Below are 19,564 nucleotides of genomic sequence, written 5' to 3'. Positions count from 1 at the left end.
CTGCCTGTAGGTCACGGGGTCGGGGCAGCGGATTCGCCTCCACATGGTGAAGTCGAAACCAACAAAGTCTCCTTGCTTTTCTTTCTGGAGAGTCACCCTGCTGAGACCAGCACCTCAGCCTGCGGTTCATCTGTCTTTACTCTGCCACACAGTGGGTGCTCAGTGTCACCAGGTCCAAAGGTCACTCTCGGGGCTGCCGCTGACACCGCCTTTGGCGTTTGATCTTCTAATAACTTCACTTTCATTCTGGTTTAAGGATCTGCACATATCTTCTTAGTTTATTATTTTTATACCAGCTTGCATTTAAAGGTGTTTTATATTTTGCCCCTCTTTTTTAAACGTTGTGTTGGTGAGTCCTCCGGCTTCTCCCACACAGGCGTCTCTGTTGGTCTTTAACTCTTCCTGTCTCTCAACCTCCACTCTCATTCTTTCTGCCTGTGTTTTCTCTGTACCCGAGTACACAGGTGTACAGACACACATGTGAACACACATGTATGTGTGTCTATATACAATTGCTAGAGTTTTCCAAAATGCCCAGGCAGAATGTTTTTCTCTTGTCTTTCTTCCCTGTGCTTCCTCCCTCTTCTAAATTCCAAGGGCACTTCCTGCATGGAGACCACCTGTGCCCTCCCAGCCCCAGCCCCATCTCCTACCCACTTCAGTGAGGATCGTACACAAGCAAAGCTATGAGCAGCCCCTGCAGAAGACATGGTGACAGCTATGGCTTCTCAACTTAGAACCAGGGACAACCTTTACTTGACTGGCTCATTTGTTCATTCACACAAGGAATCACTTATCATCTGCTCATATGTTGATGTTCAATTCCCAACCCCAAGTACATTTTACAGAGAAAGCTTGTGACCCCACCCCCACCCCTCAGCGTCTAGAGAGATGGCTCAGCAGTTGAGAGCACTGGCTGCTCTTGTTTTTGTTTTTGTTTTGTTTTTTAGATTTGGTTTTGTTGAGACAGGGTTTCTCTGTATAGCCCTGGCTGTCCTGGAACTCACTCTGTAGACCAGGCTGGCCCCGAATGCAGAAATCCTCCTGCCTCTGCCTCCCAAGTGCTGGGATTACAGGCGTGCGCCACCACCACCCAGCTTGCTGCTCTTATAGAGGACCCAGAGTTCAGTTTTGAATGTCCACATGGTGGGTCTCCATTACCTGTAACTCCGGTTCCAGAGGACCCGACACCTTCTCTTGATTTCCACTGATACCGGGTATGCATGTGGTACACAGACACACAGGCAAAACTGTCATACACATAAAACAAAATAAAATAATAGGATGATGTGGCTCCTACATTTGAAGAGATTATGATTGTGGAGGAAGTTGATAAAATAGACATATGAAATTAAGCATGAAGAATCATGAGGTGACCCGCATGTACATGAGGAGGAAGTAATTAGGCTGTGCAGAGAGGCACAGGAAGGTGACAATCTCTCTGTGTGTCCAGAACAGAACCAGGGATGTTTTATGAGCTCAGAGCCCAGCCACACTAGCACTCTGGTAAGGAGTGTGGATGGCCCATAGGCCACAAGGCAGAGGGTAGAGGGAGGCCACACTGGACAAGGCCTATGCATGCTCTGAAGGTCTGTAGCCTTGTAGAGCCTCCAAGTTAGCAAAGCGGAAATGCTGGGGTGATAGTACCCACCATAGAAAGCCGCCCCAAAGTCCGACTCTTTGGTCAGCAGGCCTTGGGGGTGGCCTGGGTCTCCATCTTACGATGTTAAGAACAGTTGGTGTCATAGCTTGCATCTGTCTGTCTGTGGACTTCTATTCTTCAAAATCTACATAAATAAGTATTTAAATGATTTAACCTCCCTTTCATTCACCACTCAGCAGAGGTAGTGGGAAGGAAAGGTTAATAGGGCAAAGGAAGATGGGGACTATTTAGAAGTAGTTCTTTGTAGTGAATCCGGTCTGTGTTGTCAGGGTATCAGCAGTTCAGCTCACATGACTCAACAGTGGTAGCTCCATCCACTCGCAAACACCATTCACAAACCAGCAATGGCAATTTGATCCAGAAGAAATGCAAGGCTCTGCCAACTGGTTCAAGTCCATTCTCCCTAATTCTGGTCCAAGTTCGTTCGTTTGTCACGACGAACAAATGATCAGGGAAGAAGGCAAGGTGAACCAACGAAGACCAGCAAAGAGTGGCAAGGCGAACCAACACCACACAGTGTCATCAGTTGTCTGTTGCTTTATATTCCCTACCTTTCTAAACATCAGGTAGGGTCTGCTCTAGCAAAACATCACACACCCTTTTCCCAGGCAGCTTCCAGAAAAGCACCACGTGTCTGTTCTCAGAAAAGCATCCTCTCATAAGACAGTGTCCAGAAAAACATCACATGACATAGCTTAGTCTCCAAAGAAACCAGAAATTCCCATTTCACCTGTCAACAGGCAGGAGGATTGCCATGAGCCAGAGGACAGCCTATGCTGTAGTGTGAGACCCTTGTCTTTAAAAACAAACAGTAAAATACTAATAATAAAACAAATTCTTGATTTTTGTGGCTTGTGAACTCTTGGTAACCAGGTTACTGTCCTTTGTTAGTTGGTCTTTTTAGCTATTGGGTTTTTTTGTTTTTTTGTTTGTTTGTTTGTTTGTTTTTAAAGATTTATTTTATTTTATTTATATGAGTACACTGTAGCTGTCTTCAAACACACTAGAAGAAGGCATCAGATCCCATTATGGATGGTTGTGAGCCACAATGTGGTTGCTGGAAATTGAACTCAGGACCTTTGGAAGAGGAGTCAGTGTTCTTAACCGCTGAGCCATCTCTCCAGACACCTTCTAATAGTGTCACTTCCCATGGGCCAAGCCTATTCAAACCACCACAGGACATGAATTGAGTTCTATGGCCTCCTTCCAATGCTTTCCTCAGAGAAGTGTATGGGTAACTGTGATCTGGAGAGACATTTTCTCTTGGGGGCAGCTGGATAGAGTATCACACAAGGTAATGTGGGTAGGGCAGCTGTGTGGGCAGCTGGAGGCCATGAAGGTCAGATCCTGATCTCTTGTGCCTGTGCACATCTGTGGCCATGTCTTCCTGTCTATGGTTAAAAGTGGGGCCTTTGCCAAGTCTACTGCCTCAGATGGGTTGGCCTGAGATGACAGCCCTCAGGTAGACATTGGAACCACATGTCGGCATTCACAGTTGCCATTGCTGTTGGTGAGTGGCGGGAAAAAGCCGTGCCCTTCAGTTTCTAAACTAGTAATGGGGTGCAATTCAGCATGCACTGTGATGTAGGGCTTTGAGGATTTACTTGGTGTCACCAAATTTTGCAGCCCCTTTGTCCTGGGGAAAGTAGCATTTGGACAAGAGTCCTGCCAATTTCCATTCCACCGACAACTATTTGAGTCTGGTGGGGACTTCCTGTTGGAGTTGGGTTTTGCTACTGCGACTCCGGTGTAGCGCCCCACATTAGAACAGATAGCCAGGAGTGGAGCTAGTGGCCCTGTCCTTCCTAACGCCCCACTTCTCTTATATTCTCGTATAGTGTAAATGCCCTAGCCTTTAATGGTTGAGCCATCTCTCCAGTCCTCCACTTCTTAATAAATGACGGGGAGAGACACACCACGCCCTGAGATTAGAGCGAAGTCCCAGAAGAAAGGTTTGAGAGTTTAGTCAAGATTAATCTGGGTACCTGGAACCCCAGAACTTGCCTTTGCTTTCTTGGCTTCAGAAGCTGCTGCTGGGAATTCTTAGAGCCGTTCTCGGTCTGAATGTGGGATTCGGTCCTGCTAGGGTCTAGCCTGTGACTCTGATGAGCCTCAAAAGAGAAACACATCTCGCCTTCTTCCTGTCTGGTTGTCTTTTCTAGCAACTGGTGTTCAATTCCGTGACCAACTGCTTGGGACCACGCAAGTTTCTGCACAGCGGGAAGCTCTACAAGGCCAAGAGCAACAAAGAACTGTATGGCTTCCTCTTCAACGACTTCCTCCTGCTGACCCAAAGCACAAAGCCCTTAGGCTCCTCCTCCGGCTCAGACAAAGTCTTCAGCCCCAAATCTAACCTGCAGTATAAAATGTACAAAACGGTAAGGTTTCTGTAGCTCGTGGAAAGAGGGAGTCTCCAAAAGAAGTCCGTTTCAGAAGGGTTTGGTACTACAGGGTGGAGAGAGCAAAGGGGAGGAGCTGAGAGACTAAGGGGAGGAGCTAGACTAGAGTAAAGGGAGGAGCTAAGATAGGGCGAGAGGAGGAGCCAAGATAGAGTAAGGGGAGGAGCTAAGATAGAGTAAGCCAAACAGGCAGAGGACTGTCCATGTCCCACCTTGGTTTCCAGGGACACCCACTTCTCACATGACAAAAGTGTTCAGGTATCATGGCCAGTCCAAGCACCCAAGCACCCAAGCACCGCTGCTCCTTCCACTATGCCCCAGATGCCTTGACAAACTCTCACAGTGGCCTGAAACATCTATGCCCTTCCCTTCCGCCACCAATATGCAACAGTTTGTTTTTGTTTTTTTAACAGAATGTTAAGTCCCGTGTGTGCAGGCTTGTGTTTATAGGTTGCCATGCCATGGGAAATTTTATTTTCTAATTTTGTCTATGCGTGGTGGGGAGGGGTGTCTTTCTGCAGGGCTTCTCGTAGGAGCAGGCGCTCGCTTTATTTTTGGAGATAGCAACTGATTATGTGGATTGCTTCTAGAACCGTTGTATGAAAGTCCTGGAGACACTCTCTTGGTTGTGAAGCCTATTCCCTGTTTAGGATGTAATACGGGGAAACAGAACAGTTATTTCTTACTTGTAAGAATTATACCTGTAAAACTAATATAGCTTGATATAAAAGTCAGTATTAACGGGGCTGGAGAGATGGCTCAGAGGTTAGGAGTATTTGCTGCTCTTATAGAGAACCTGGGTTCAGTTCCCCAAACCCACGTGGCTGCCCACCGCCATCTGTAAGTCTATCCTCTCTGACCCCCTTCTCTGGCCTCTGTGGACAATGCACACACTGTAGGGACACAAGCTAGCAAAGCACCCTTACACAATTAGAAAAAAGTATTAACATAAAATCTATATTCTGGTATAGTCATGTGTGCTAAGCTACAACCACACACCTGTCATCCAGATTACTGGGTTGCACACACACACACACACACACACACACACGCATACTCAATGTAGTTTACTGACATTCATGGGCAGGCAAACACTCACCTTACACACACACACACAGAGCCCCTGCCTTGTTCTGTAACGCCTTTGCATTCTGACTTTGCAGCCTATTTTCTTAAATGAGGTTCTAGTAAAATTGCCCACGGACCCTTCTGGAGATGAACCTATCTTCCACATTTCCCACATCGACCGGGTCTACACCCTCCGAGCAGAGAGCATAAATGAGAGGTAAGCACCGACCCTCCCTCGTACTGGGCGGGGCCACTGGTCAGCATGTCCCAGCCTTCCCCGGCTGCAGTGCTATCACCTCTGGGTGGAAGGAAGTAGAATATATATTCTTTTTTTTTTTTTTTAGAACTTCTCAAAACTTAGACATCTGGCATGAGTTTTCCAAAATAAAAATGGACTGAAATCAGCTTTGCTCGAGGCTTTTTCTTTTTTAGGAATATTCAGCAGCCTTTGAGGTATTGAGCGCTGCTCAGATTGCCCCTGAGTGTCCCAGGTGGGAGAATCCAACAGCAAGGTGATTTGGGACTAATCCCCTCCCCCACTCCTACCCCGCTCCCAGGACAGCAGTCTGAATCGTTGGGTTGCTGGCATTTTGCTTCAGTTTTATTTTAGACTGTTGTGGAGCCAAATGAAACAGCTCGCTCTCTGAAGGGTGGGCTTGGCACGAGACCGACAAGCAGCCCCCAGAACGTTCCTGCCAGGCAAGAAGACGGGCTAGAGTTCCCGTGCATATGGCACCCCGAGAAAACCCACATGCCAAAGCACCCCCTGGCGCGTGCTCCAAGGAGTGCGAAGTAGTTCTTCCCTTGGGTGATTTTGGAAAAAAAGACCCTTCCGTCTTCCTGGGTCCTCCAAGTCTGTGATGCTTTGCGGTGAGGGAGGTCAGGGAGCCACGCGCTTGCCGCTCCTCCAGCCTGGCGTGGATCAGACTTTCTTCGCAGACATGGGGAACGTGAAGGAGATCTTGAGTCTGTCCATTACTTATAGGCAGGGTTGTTACTCCGATAATGAGTGCCTGCCTCAAATGCGCAGAATTCTGGGTTCAATTCCCAGCACCACACTAACAAGTTATAGACGTGAGTGCCTGTCTTCCCAGTGCTCAGAAGGTGGGGGTGGGGGTGGGGCCTGGCCGGGAGGACAGACATTCAAGGTCATCCTCAATTACTTAGTGAGCCTGGACTAAACTATATGAGACCCTGTCTCAAAAACAAACTAGCAAACAGCAACAACAAAAACATACACACAAAACAAAACAAATAAACAAAAAAACAACAGTGGCCCCTGTTTTAACAGAGAGAGATGGCTCGGTGGTTAAGAGCACTGGCTGCTCTTCCAGAGGTCCTGAGTTCAATTCCCAGCAACCATGTGGTAATAGGATCCGATGCCCTTCTCTGGTGTATCTGAGGAGAGCCACAATGTACTCACATACATAGAATAAATAAATCAATAAAAAAAAAAAAGAAAAGTCCAACAACAACACCAACAAAAACTTCCCTACTGATGGTAAGGATAATTAATTTTTAGCATCATGCATTACAGACCAGACTTTCTTTTTGGGGGCTTTGCTGTTAAATTCAAATAAACCAAGTAAAAAGAGTCCTGGAAACAGAATTTGAGCAGACCCGGAGCCTGTTCCGTGCGTTCTGTTTGGCAACGTTCTGTCTCTTCCCGTCCAAGGACTGCCTGGGTGCAGAAAATCAAGGCGGCGTCTGAGCTCTACATAGAGACGGAGAAAAAGAAGCGAGAGAAGGCATACCTGGGTATGTGCCACGGGGCCCAAGACCCTGGGGCGGGAGAGCCATCAAGTCTATCCCAGGGTCTCTGCGGCTGGAACTCGTGCCAGAAATGGGGCCGGGTGCAAGTCGGGGCGCAGAGTAATGGATGAAGGGCGGATTCCAAGGGCAAGAGACAGGAGGGGGCCTCGCTTTCAGTGCGGGCAGATGCCTTGCACAGATTGTGAGCATGCTGGGAAGAGAAGGGCACCAAAGTGAATGGGAAAGGAAGCAGCTTTTTTTATGTTGTTTTCTTGTGGTTTAGTCCGTTCCCAGCGGGCGACCGGCATTGGAAGGTTGATGGTGAACGTGGTAGAAGGCATTGAGCTGAAGCCCTGCCGGTCACATGGTAAGGGCCCATGAATTCCATCCAAGCACTCTAGAATATTCGGGGTTCTCTGCCCTCCCCCCCACTCTACCAATTTGACATCAGTTGCGCAGTTTCTTATGCAAATTTCCTGCTGGCATTGGTTTTTCTAGCACTTGTCAAAGATATATATATATATATATATATATATATATATATATATATATATATATCATATATGTGTATATATATATATACACACATACATACACATATGCACATATGAGTATATAATAGTATATATAGTATATATAACTATATATATATATAATTTTTGTAGAATCCTTTTCATTTTCCTGCTTTTCAGAAGAATGAAGAGAGTCTCCTGAGAGACTTCATTCGTAACACGTGTGATATGCACAGTGCACATGACATGTGTGCACAGATCGAAGGGGTCTGAAATTGAGTCCTGCTAAAGGATTTGTTCCTCTTCTGAATGTGATACCAAACTATGGGAGGGTCCACCAGATCTTCCCCTGAGTCTCGAAGGTGTAGGGGGATCGAAATGAAACGCGTCCCACCTGGCAGGGGCTTTTGTTCACTCCAGGAAAGAGCAACCCGTACTGTGAGGTGACCATGGGCTCTCAGTGCCACATCACCAAGACAATCCAGGACACGCTGAACCCCAAGTGGAATTCTAACTGCCAGTTCTTCATCAGAGACCTGGAGCAGGAGGTTCTCTGCATCACTGTGTTTGAGAGGGACCAGTTCTCGCCTGATGGTGAGTGGGAAACGGCTCAGGGGGCCCTTAACCCTGAGCTCTGCCCTCGTGAGCACCCTTGGCCCCACCCATCTTGGCACCTGACTCTTTGCCCTCAGGGCACCCCTGGCTCCGCCTGCTCTGCCCTCGGAGCACCCTTAGCTCCGCCCCCACCCCACCCCAACCCTGCCGCCCTCCGGGGCACTCTTGGTCCCACCCCATCGTGGGTCACCCTGTAAGGTGCTTGCTTCCCCACCTGAGAACCTGAGCCTGGCAGTCCGTGGGCTTCTCTCCTGAGAGGCTGGCATGGTGCGAGGGGCTGCGGGAGGCAACGGAGCGGCTGTGGACAGGAAGTGCTTGGGCCCGTAGGCTCTCTGAACTAGACAGACCATGGCAGTCTGCTTTCCCACACAGGCGTGTGAGGGGGGTATGCCTGGGAAACTCCATGCAGTGCGGTTGGTTTTTCTGTCCTTGGCTATCATCAAGGGTGCCTCAGCAGGTAAAGGCACTTGCTGCCAAACCTCATGATTTGAGTTTGACCCCTAGGACTGACCTGGTGGAAGGGGAAACAGACTCCTGTGAGTTGTCCTCCACTCATGCCATGGCGTGACACATGCACATATGTACATATACACACATATACATAATATATACAAAATAAAGAAGCGCTTTGAAAAGCAATGAGGTAGCCACACCCGGTGGTTCCCACCTGTAATCCCAGCATCCAGGAGGCGGCTCCAGAAATTATGAAGCCAGAGGGCTATATAAGGCGACCGTGTTAACGCTGGCCAGTGGCGCCAGAAGGACATTGGCTCACAACAGGTGCCTCAGAGTCAGGTGCTTCCTGTCCCTCAGGAAGCAGAGAGAGCTTCATTTGGGTTGGACACGTTCTTCCCTCTTCTGAGTGATCTTTGGCCAGTGGAAGCCAGTAAACATCAGAGAGCGAGTTTAATGCTCAAGTCTCAGTTGTCATCGGAGGAAGAAGCTGAGGCACGGCTGAGTACTGGGCTGGGCTGAGCTGAGACAGCTCCACGCGGCCTTTGTATCTTAGCATATAAATTGGATTACTATATAAATTATATGCATGAGTTACACCCTGTCGGTTTGTCCTGGGATGGCCTTGAAGCTGCTGACACATCAGAGTGTGACCAGAACACTTGGTCCCTAGGGTCTTGGTTCTCAGCTGCTATGCTCCGTGCACAGCACGTATGTCCAGTCCTCTGTAACTGGAGTTACAGACATCCGTGAGCCACCATGTGGGTGCTGGGAATTGAACTCAGGATCTCTGGAAGAGCAGCCAGTGCTCTTAACCACTGAGACATCTCTCTAGCCCTGGAATAAGATGTTTTAAAATTTAAGTAGACATATATTATGGGTTTGTATGTGTGAATGTATGTCACATATATTTGTGTATATCATATGTGTATGTATGTCATGTGTGTATGTCGTGTGTGTATGCCATGTGTATGTGTATATCATGTGTGTGTGCCATGTGTATGTGTATATCATGTGTGTGTGCCATATGTATGTGTATTTCATGTGTTTATGCCATGTGTATGTGTATGTCATGCGTGTATGCCATGTGTATGTGTATATCATGTGTGTGTGCCATGTGTATGTGTATGTTATGAGTGTATGCCATGTGTATGTGTATATCATGTATGTGTGCCATGTGTATGTGTATGTTATGAGTGTATGCCATGTGTATGTGTATATCATGTGTGTGCCATGTGTATGTGTATATCATGTGTGTGTGCCATGTGTATGTTATGAGTGTATGCCATGTGTATGTGTATATCATGTGTGTGTGCCATGTGTATGTGTATGTCTTGTGTGTGTATGCCATGCATGTGTAGGTAGGTACCTGGGGAGTCAGAAGAGGGCGTCAGAGTCCTTGGAGCCAGAGGTTCAGGCTTTTGTCAGCTATTCTACCATGTGGGCACCACTGAGCCGTCTCTCCAGTAAGTGTGTGTGTGTGTGTGTGTGTGTGTGTATTTGTGTATCTTAGGTATCACCACTAAGGAATTTTCTACCTTGTGTTTTGAGGTAGAATCTCTCCCTGGCCTGGAGTTCACTGATTGGCTCTACTTGCTGTCCATCCTGTCTCTACCTCCTCAGTGTTGGGGTTACAAGTCTGTGACACTATACTTGGCTTCGCCCCCCCCCCCCTTTTCAAAGATAGATTTCATGTAGCCAGTTTATACAGTGCAGGGAGCTAATCTCAGGCTTGAGCACAGTAGACAAAGCAGCTACAACTGGGTTATGTTGTTGGCCCGGCTTAAGAAAGGTGTGTGTGTGTTTGCCTACGTGAGTTTATGTGCACCGTGTGCATATAGGAACCTGCAGGACCGGAAGAAAGTGTCGGATCCCCTGGAATCAGAGCTACAGTGGGTTGCGAGCCACCGCGTGGATGCTGGGAACGGAATTCAGGTCCTCTAGAGGAGAAGCTCAAAGTCTTAAACACTGAGCCATCTCTCCAGCCCCACCCCTGGTTTTTATCTTAAATGTAGATCCCGGGGGATCAAACTGCACACGTTTTTACTGACTGGACCTTCTCTAGGACTCTATTAATATATTTTAAAATATACACAGAATATATTCTATTTGTGGGGTACCATGTGGTATCTCAGTAAGTGTATATAGTGTGTAATAATCCATCAGGGTAGTTGACATACCCATCACATGGCTATATATATTTAATATATATATTAAACATATTAAATATCTATCAATGGGAAATATTAAAAGGTCTTGGGGTTTTTGTTGTTGTATTGTTTTGTTTTAGCATCGAAATATCACGGACAGCCCCGTGGGGAGGTAAACAGGATGCGCTGGTGCTGGTCTTGGTGTCAGCGGTCTCAGGAGAGCTCTTGAGAACCGCCGTTTGCAGGAGAGGCCCAGTGAAGCAAGCACACGTCTTGGAGACAGCAGCTCTTTCTGAGCATCCCTTTGCTTTTTCTCCTTTCAGATTTTTTGGGTCGGACAGAGATCCGAGTGGCCGACATCAAGAAAGACCAGGGCTCCAAGGGGCCAGTCACGAAGTGTCTCCTGCTGCATGAGGTTCCCACGGGAGAGATCGTGGTCCGCCTTGACCTGCAGTTGTTTGATGAGTCGTAGCAGCCCTGGGCGGATCATAGATGATTTCCTTCTCAAGGCCCCATGTGGGCATGCTGTCTGGCCGTCAGCCAGGGAGCAGCGGGGACAGCAAAGACGAAGCCCCTCGAGGCTGCTGGGAGTCGTTCTCCACACTCCTGCCCTTCAAATCACGTCTCATTTTATGAATCCAAGTTCTCTTTTCCTCTGTCCGCCCCATGGTCTCATCATGGCTTCTAGAGTCTCTGAAATCCGTAACCTTCAACTAGGTTCCATTGGGAGCCTGGCTCCTTCCCTAGACTGGAGGTGTGGGTCTGGTTCCTATAAAATAGATTTATAAACGCAGTGACTGTATTTTGGAGAATTGTGTAGGCCTCCTGTTTCTCACCACTACCAGCCCTTTGTAGACTACTTGGCCTATAATATCCTGTGTGTGGTGTGTTTAGTTCAATCACGATGGAATTGTTGCTTCAGAGCCCAGCTCTCCCTTGGGAGATGGGGCCCTAGATTGAATGCTTGGCACGATGGCTTTGGAGCAGGCCCCGACTTACTTAACTCTCTGGAGAGCTGTGGCTTAGAAGACTCTCATGTGCACGGTTAGAGTTGTACCATCCCCCTCTAGACCTCAGTAACATCGATCAGTGAAAATGCACTCTTAGACCCCAGGGTGATCCCGTTCTGACTCTGGGTGTGCTTGAAAGGTACCCCAAAAGCTCCTTATCTGCAAGGGTCTGTCCTGATGAGTTAGGTTCCACTGCAGGTCACTGGGAAGGCTTGATGACCTTGGGTCCTGTTTGCCGGTCATTGTGAGAGCATCCACTTTGGGCTTGGAGAGCCTGGATGTTTCATGAGAAGTTCTGTCTGGAGACCAGCCCTGACTGAGCCCATTCTGTGCTCAAAAGACTGTTGTGGGAAAATACCAACAGCAATCCTTAGTGGCCACCCACCCCAACCCCACCACACCAGGAAGTTACGCCTTAGATGGATGAAGTTTGGAGAAAAAAAAGAATTCAAGATAGAATAGGTTGTGTGGAGAGACACTAAGAAAATCCATTCCTAGGTTGGAGGAAAGATCTTGGGAACACATGAGCCCCACACCCGGGGTGGGCAGATGGCCGTCGCTCCTGGGCATATACAAGGACCTCTTAATAATAGGAACATGTGCACTTTTTGCCGGAGTCAGGAGTGTATGACCATAGGCCAAGCTTTTCGTCTGAGTTCTTCAGGTTTTCTTTCCCTTACATGATAAGCGATAGGTTGGCTGTCTAGGTAATAGAACTCAGTTCACTAATGAGAAGTGAAGGCTGTCCTTTGTCTCCTTTTGTTCACATCTCCAGTCTGTGGCCGTGACCTGGTCTCCGCACACCTCCGGCTCCTGGGCTCAGCCTTTCCAGTCATAGGTGGTGTTCCTTTCTAGGGTTGGTCCTCAGATTTGAACTAGGTTTCTACAGGTACTTTGTTAATGGTAGCAACTCGGTGACAGAATAGCCACTCTGCAGAAACCTGAATGCTCCGTGTGTGTGTGTGTGTGTGTGTGTGTGTGTGTTTCAAGTGATTTCTCAAAATATGTATGTGGCAAAGGACAATAGTTTACATTTCATACTTCCAAGAAACACTTAGTATTTATTTATTGAAGATAGTGTTGACTTTTGTATCAAAAACAATAGACGCACCTTTTTTTTTTTTTTGGAAACAAGCCAATAAACTCTTCAGTTAGCAACTTTCAACTGAACATAAGGTAGACTTTAACTTCAAGCACGCATTGGCTTACCACTTTCCCAGCAGAAAACAGTATCAGAACACTACACGTTCATGTTTCTGTTGTTGTTAAGAAACTGTTTTAAATGAAGCCTATAAATAGATCCGTGACCCATGCTTCCTTGGTTCTAGAACGGAGGTGGGGTGGGTGGGGTGGGGGGACTTTGTTCGGTGTGCCGAGGAGGGACATGTGCCTATGCTGTGTAAAACAAACATTCCATGTGCAGATGGCCAAGTGTAGAGTCACAGTCACAACCTCCTCCCCTCCCCCTCCCCCTCCCCTTCCCCGTTTTCTGTTCCCCCTGCCCCTTCCAAGTTGAACATGATCGTGATGTTGAACATTGATGTTCTTGTAGGGAGGATGAGGCATGGACATAACCCCACAGGTTATGGGTTACCTACTCATAGAACCCCATGACTGTAGCATGGAAATGCTGTCTGCGAGTCTTTCCCCCAGGGGACTAGGTTGTCTTAGGGGTTGACAGATCTGGATTGGCGCCCTTGCATCCAAGACTGTCATTCGTTGTGATTGATTGTATTACCAGATGAGCTGGGCTGACCCTCACACCCAGCTGTGACTTCCAGTTCTGTTGAGATGGAGCCCTGCTGTGATCCGTGGGTGACATGCGGTCTCAAACCTTGCTCCTCTCCTCCACGTCCACCTTTTTGACCAACCAGGCTACACTTCCTACAAATGGCTGGTCCTTGCCAACAAGGACTTTGAGTCTCGGTTGTCTGCTTTGTGAATGCTTGCCCAGGCTGTGCCACCTGGCATCCTGATGCTAGCCCTTCAGAAACTCCCCCTGAAGGCATCCCTCTTCTGTGGACCACACTGCCTCCCACACTCTGACCTCCTCGCACTCAGGAAGGGGCTTTCCCGCGTGGCTATACTCTGACCCTCGGACATCCCTGAGAATTGTCCCGAGAGCTCTGAGGACAGAAGCTCCTAGCTGGGCTTCCTTCATGGGCCACTTGTCCCAAAGGGTCAATCCTTGTCTCTGGGGCAGTGCCCATGCTTGTCCCCTAGCAGGCGGATGGATAGCTTCATCTCTTGGGACCAGATTTACTGTGTCCACAAGAGTTTGGAGACACATGTCAATCATTAAGGCCCAGATCTGCCCTCGATGGGACAGAAAACTTTCTAGACAAGAGTCAGCAGGAATGCTGGAGAAACCCAGCAAGGGTGCTGGGTTTAATTTTGTAATGACATGTCTCTATCATTGGACAACAAACAAGAAACCTCTCTCCCTAAAGAACATGTCTTCCTTGTTTTCAGACAGGACCTGACTCCATAGACCAAGATGTTCTTGAATTTATAATCCTCCTGCCTCGGCCTCCTGCGTGCTGGAATTTCAAGTGTGCACCACTGTGCTCAGCTCTCTTCATGTTTATAACAGGTGGACCAATGGGCCGATCATGGCCTGCTGCCTTGACGTGGTGCCATTGCGTGTTCTGGATCTGTGTCAGGAGGTCACATGCATCTAGAAAGGGTGATTGCAGGCTGGATTTCCAGGGCGGGGCAGCAGCTGCCTCCCCAGGAGCTGCTGGGCAGGAGCAGAGTTGGTGACCACATGCAGTCTGGGGTGTCCTAGAATCCATTCCTTAATCAAGGGCAAATGGACGGGCCTCTCTGGCTTCATTTGACGGGTGGAGGGCCTGAGCCGCTGAGACCGCGGTGAGGGTCTGTCCTCCGAGGGGTTGTGTCCTAGCGCCTCGGGCCTGTTTTGATTCCTAGGAAGAAGCTGAGCGTCTGATGGACTCTTTTATTCTTTCAGACCCTGTCGGAATCCAGGGCCACTAGAGATAGCACCAGCTCCTCCTCTTCCCTGGATCGGCTCCATGGGCTCAGATTCTTGTGCTTTTCTTTGCACAAGACAAAGACACATTGAAGATGACATTTCAGCCGGGCAGTGGTGGCGCAAGCCTGTAATCACAGCACTTGGGAGGTAGAGGCAGGTGGATTTCTGAGTTCGAGGCCAGCCTGGTCTACAGAGTGAGTTCCAGGACAGCCAGGGCTATACAGACAAACCCTGTCTCAGACCTCCCCCCCCAAAAAAAATACCAAAAAGAAAAAAAAAAGAAAGAAAAAAATGACATTTCAGGAACTGCCTTATTGGGCAGGCCTATGTGCTGGGACAGACCTTAGGTCAGAGGCTGGCTTGTATGAGTGGTGGGCACTTCTTCAGAAGAGCCTGATCTTGCTGACTAGTAATTGACAGTAAGAAGTCTCAACATGGGTACCAAGATGCTAAGCGGTCCTTCCCTGTACCTCCCTGCTCCTCCCCTGCTCCTCCCTGCACCTCCCTTTAAGGAGGTGGGGGTCAGTGCTTGACATTTTTCTAACTACATTGCTTGCTTACCTGCTGAGGAACCCTGTTCTGCCGGGACACAGGGATATGAGGGTCACCGGGCCAAGGCAATGCACGAGAAAAAAGGAGGGAAGGAAAAAGGAAGAGAGAAAGAAGGAAGGAGGGAAGGAAGGGAGAGAGGCAGGGAGGGAAGGAGGGAGGGAGGCAGGGAGGGAGGGAGGGAGGGAGGGAGACAGGGTAGGCAGTCCAAAAGAGAACTTTAAACAGGCTTCCTGGCAGGTTAAGCGAGGGCCGCTTGGGGGGTACGGGCTCACCCACTGCCATGGCACGTGCTCCTTGTAGGGGTTTAGGGGACCACATCTTTGGAGAAGAGACTTGCCATCCCTGCTACACATGCCAGGCACTCATAATCCTGAAGATGTGACTTGTCCCTGCCTGCCTTATCGCGGAGACAGACCTCTAGTGTAGCAGCTCCTAGAACCATCATGGCTTTCTGAGCGTCAAGTTCCCACAGGCCCTTGGGCATAGACAGCCTTCTCTACTGAATGACCCCTACTACTGAACGCTGCCCTTTGGTGGGCTTCTCAAGGAAATAACGAAGACTGCTTGTTAGACTTGGAATAAACAGCCTGGTTGCCACAGGGACTCCTCTCTCCAGCTCCCTGTTCCCTGATACCTGGAAAGCAGTTGAGCTAGAGGAAGAGAAAGTTCCAGAGACCATTTCCTCACAAGCCATTGCATGAGGTCCCTGTTTATAGGTCCCAAGGTGTATAATGGTTTCATCTCTGTAAGAGCCGGGAAAGATTCTGTCCTTGAGAAGCATGGGAAAACACAACTCACGAGAAAGTTGACAATGATCTCAGGTTCTCTAACTTGAGAGCATTAAAACTCCTGGGTCAGCACCCTGGCCAGACTGCAGTCAGGAACGACAACTCGGTGAGCGATGCTAATGGCGTGCTTTTCCTTGAGGGGCACCTATCCTGTCCAGGCCACCTGTTGGGGGCTGGGAGGAAGAGAGGTCACCTCCTTTGTGGCTTTTAAGCCAACTTATAGTTCTAATTTTAAGTCATTTTAATAATATAAAATTCCTGTCCAGTGGCAAAGTGCTTGGCCTGCAAGCCTGAGGGCCTGAGTTTGATTCCCAGCATCCTTATAAAGAAACCGGATGCAGCAATGTGTACCTGTAATCCCAGCGCTGGGGACGTGGAGCAGGGGGATTTTGGGGCTTGTTCCTTGGTGGTGTGACTCATGCAGGCTGGGGTTGGGGATGTCTTGAAGGATAAGGTACAGAAAACTCAGTATTGACAAAGTCTGAGTTCCTGAACTTACACAAGTGTGTGCGTGGGAGCACACACACACACACACACACACAGAGAAACATTAGTGTTCATCGCTGCCTGGCAACTAACTCAGTTCTACACAGACCTAACTAGCTCCTTTAGTAAAAGGAGCCAATAATTTATGTTTTGGCATAAGATTCTTCTAGCCCTGTGTGTGGCTGTCCTGTTTCAGGGTGAATTAATTGCTCATCCGCTGTGTCAGGGCCTATGCTCTATTTTAATAGGATCTGTTCTGGTTTCTAGATCTGCCTATAGTTTCACTATTAGCACGGCGATGAGTATTAGTGTTCAAAGTCCACTGAGGAGAGTTGCACTCAGAAGTGGACTTTTTCTGTCAGACTTCAAATTTCCCGGCTTCCCTCCGGGATTTCTGGAAAGCTGGCCAGTGACCAAGGTTCCTTTTTATGCTGCGGAAATTCCTCCTTTCTTCTTTTAGAATCATCGTACACGTACCATGTGCCAGAGCTGCGCCTGTGGTGTTCTGCCTCTCTGGCTATACTCTTTTGTCGCTCTTGTCTTAGCTCCTCCTGTTCTCGTGAAAACAGAGTGGGGACCTTAGACAAACAGGAGTCAGAGGCAGTGTGGTGACTTGTGTGGTGGAACTGCCTTTCTGTTTGTTCTGTTTCCCCACCGTGGCTGTTCATACCTAGATGGTTCTATTGGCAGGGTCAAGATGCTGGCGCCCCCTGCTGTATTCCAGCAGCATTGCTCTTGTGTGACTTGGGTGAGCTTGCTAGTGGGGCCTGGGTGGGGGAAGTGGGCGGTTAGAACCTGCCTGTAGTGTTCCAGCACTCTCTCAGCTGAGCAGTGAGTGAAGAAGGAAGGTTGTGAACCCAGCGCTGGGCATCTAGTGAGATGTTCCTGCCTGCTGTGGCAGGGGCTGGGTGGAGAACCTTCTCGGCTTCCCAGCCTTTTCTGTGCCTACTTCAGAGGGGAACTTTGCAGTTTAGTTCTCCACAGAAAAGGACTGGCTGCCTGAAGGAAGCCTCTGTCCCCGCGAGAGAGGGTCGTCTTACTCGGTAGGACAGCAGAGTGTCTACCTGAGGACTTCAACTTTGGACATTTTAAGGGGCAACTGGTGGTTTGATGCAGCCACTGGTTATGTGTGTACTGGTCACTGGGGAATTGGCTGCGTGTCCCACTGAAGGAGACAGGAAACATTTTGCTCTACCCTTCCCCCAAGTCGTCCGCTTTCAGGACCAACTGGTAATGTGTGGGCCAAGTGCAAAAATAAAAATGGTGACCTCCTTGTTCCAAATGACTAGGGATTTCAGCAGAGGTAGCAGAGAACTGAGCTGAGTTTGGGCCCTGCTGCTTGGGGGTCTCTGACACCCCAGAGCTGGCTGTCAATGGAGCAGAGCCTGGGTATGTCTGCCATCTTTGGAAAGGTCTCCCTGGCAGGCTGTGTGGAGTGGGGATGGAAACATACCGTCCCTTCTCCCTCCTCCCTTTTTTCTTTTCCTTTCCTTGCAGTGCTAAGGATCAAAGCCAGGGCCTCATGCATTCTTAGAAAGTGATGATGTGTTTCTTCAAAACTCTACTCTTTCATCTCTTAAAAGTACAAACAGTCTGGAATAATTAGAGCACCTGACCTCTGGCTCACCACTGAAAACGCCCTGATGCAGGGTGGGGGAATTGTCAACCTAGATTGACGGTTTCTCAGGTCACGGCCCAGGGTGTGTCTCTGGATATCAAGTGGCCTTCAAAATTGAATTTTCTGCTTTGAAATAAAACCTTTCCCCTATTCAAGGGCTGGTCTCCCTGTTTCTGGTGTCACAGAGGAGATTCTAAAGTACTTTAATGGAGAAGAGCCTGCTGATGACTGGTCTCTCCTTGATACTGCTTTCTGGAGAGGAGTGGGCGGAGCCAGCTGCCTCTCTGCCCTAGAGGCCAAGTGTCTTTGAGTTTGCTCCTGTGAGGCAGGGCTGTCACATGCTAGATCCCCCATGTGTCTTTGGGTGTTAGCAAAGAAGAAAGACTCTGCTGTGTGTGTAACCTCTGCGTTCTGGAAGCCCACAGCTCTAGGGAGGCCAGAAATTATGGGGCCGCTGTGTGTGTGTGTGTGTGTGTGTGTGTGTGTGTGTGTGTGTGTGCGCGCTGCTTTCTTGTGCTGTCTGTGTTCTGCTGGATGCCCCAGGCCCTTTGAGTAGTAGCCTGCCTTTTGCAGATGCAGATCCATGTCTTCACACGCAGAGCAATAACCTTCCTCGTGTCTCCTGATTCCAGAGATGGAAGCAGCGGAATCAGGAGTTTAAGGCCTGCCTGGACTACATGAGGCCCTCTTTCAAAACTAGGAACTCAGAAACTAAGAACGGAAAGCCACAGAAGGCCCTCCTGCCATGGCTTTAAATCACCTTAAACAAAGTAGATTGTTTCCATGGGCCCTGATGCCTAGAGGTATCTGAGCACTACTGTGTCAGCATCCATTTCAATGAATGGATATTTTGGATCACTTACTTCATCAATTAACTTTCTTAAAGCGTTACTTGCTGAATATTGCTGTCAGAACGTTCTCAGAAGATCACAGTTCAACACTCCATGGTTAGACATGCATTAACTGAGCATTTGCTCTTAATGGCCCCAAATATCTTGGAGCTGAGAGGTCAACCTCAGATCTGGTCCACGGCAGTCCACAGCTGAGGCCTGCGGCCTCCTTGCCCCTCTATACGGCTCGGTACACACGGGTGCAGGCTACCACTTGCCTGTGTGGTGCTGTCTTAGCTCCTTGGCGCTGCAGCACTGCATGCCGGTGGTGAACAGAGCTGTACGTAGCCACACAGGGCTGAAAAACCCCGCAAACCGTCCTGTGTCTGACAGTCAGCCCACGGCTCCCGGGTTTCTGTATTTTATGCATTTTCCAACAAAGAAAAAGATAGAAACCCACTATATAATGTGAAAAGACTGTGTTCTGTATGTGGTTTGTCATGAACTCTTTGCTGTATGTTTTTGGGAATGATGAATATATGTATATACAGTATGTAAGAGGCTATGCTGTTCGATGTTGTGTAAACTTAACAGATTCTCTAGTCTGAATATTTAACTTGTTATTGTAAAATGTGATTTCTCATTGAGAGATTATTTTTCTGTATGTATATGA

At 48.5% G+C, this 19,564-nt stretch overlaps 1 protein-coding gene across 5 annotated transcripts in view; it reads left to right on the top strand.

Moving 5' to 3' along the window:
* The window catches only part of Itsn1 (intersectin 1), a 178,681-nt gene extending 167,319 nt beyond the window's left edge, over window positions 1-11,362 (top strand). For 2 of the 5 annotated variants that reach the window (XM_052158679.1, XM_052158680.1), the window contains exons 28-33: window positions 3,826-4,041; window positions 5,226-5,347; window positions 6,806-6,888; window positions 7,166-7,249; window positions 7,815-7,988; window positions 10,936-11,339. In XM_052158679.1, the coding sequence (XP_052014639.1) occupies window positions 3,826-4,041; window positions 5,226-5,347; window positions 6,806-6,888; window positions 7,166-7,249; window positions 7,815-7,988; window positions 10,936-11,084 (828 nt within the window). In that variant the 3' untranslated portion in view covers window positions 11,085-11,339. Of the gene's footprint in view, window positions 1-3,825; window positions 4,042-5,225; window positions 5,348-6,805; window positions 6,889-7,165; window positions 7,250-7,814; window positions 7,989-10,935 lie in introns of all 5 variants that reach the window. The other 3 variants (XM_052158677.1, XM_052158676.1, XM_052158681.1) reach the window with 3 other exon arrangements.
* The last annotated feature ends 8,202 nt before the right edge of the window (window positions 11,363-19,564 follow it).

This window comes from Apodemus sylvaticus, chromosome 15, assembly GCF_947179515.1.
Source record: "Apodemus sylvaticus chromosome 15, mApoSyl1.1, whole genome shotgun sequence".
NCBI lineage: Eukaryota > Metazoa > Chordata > Mammalia > Rodentia > Muridae > Apodemus > Apodemus sylvaticus.
This window is presented reverse-complemented; position numbering and strand designations above follow the sequence as displayed.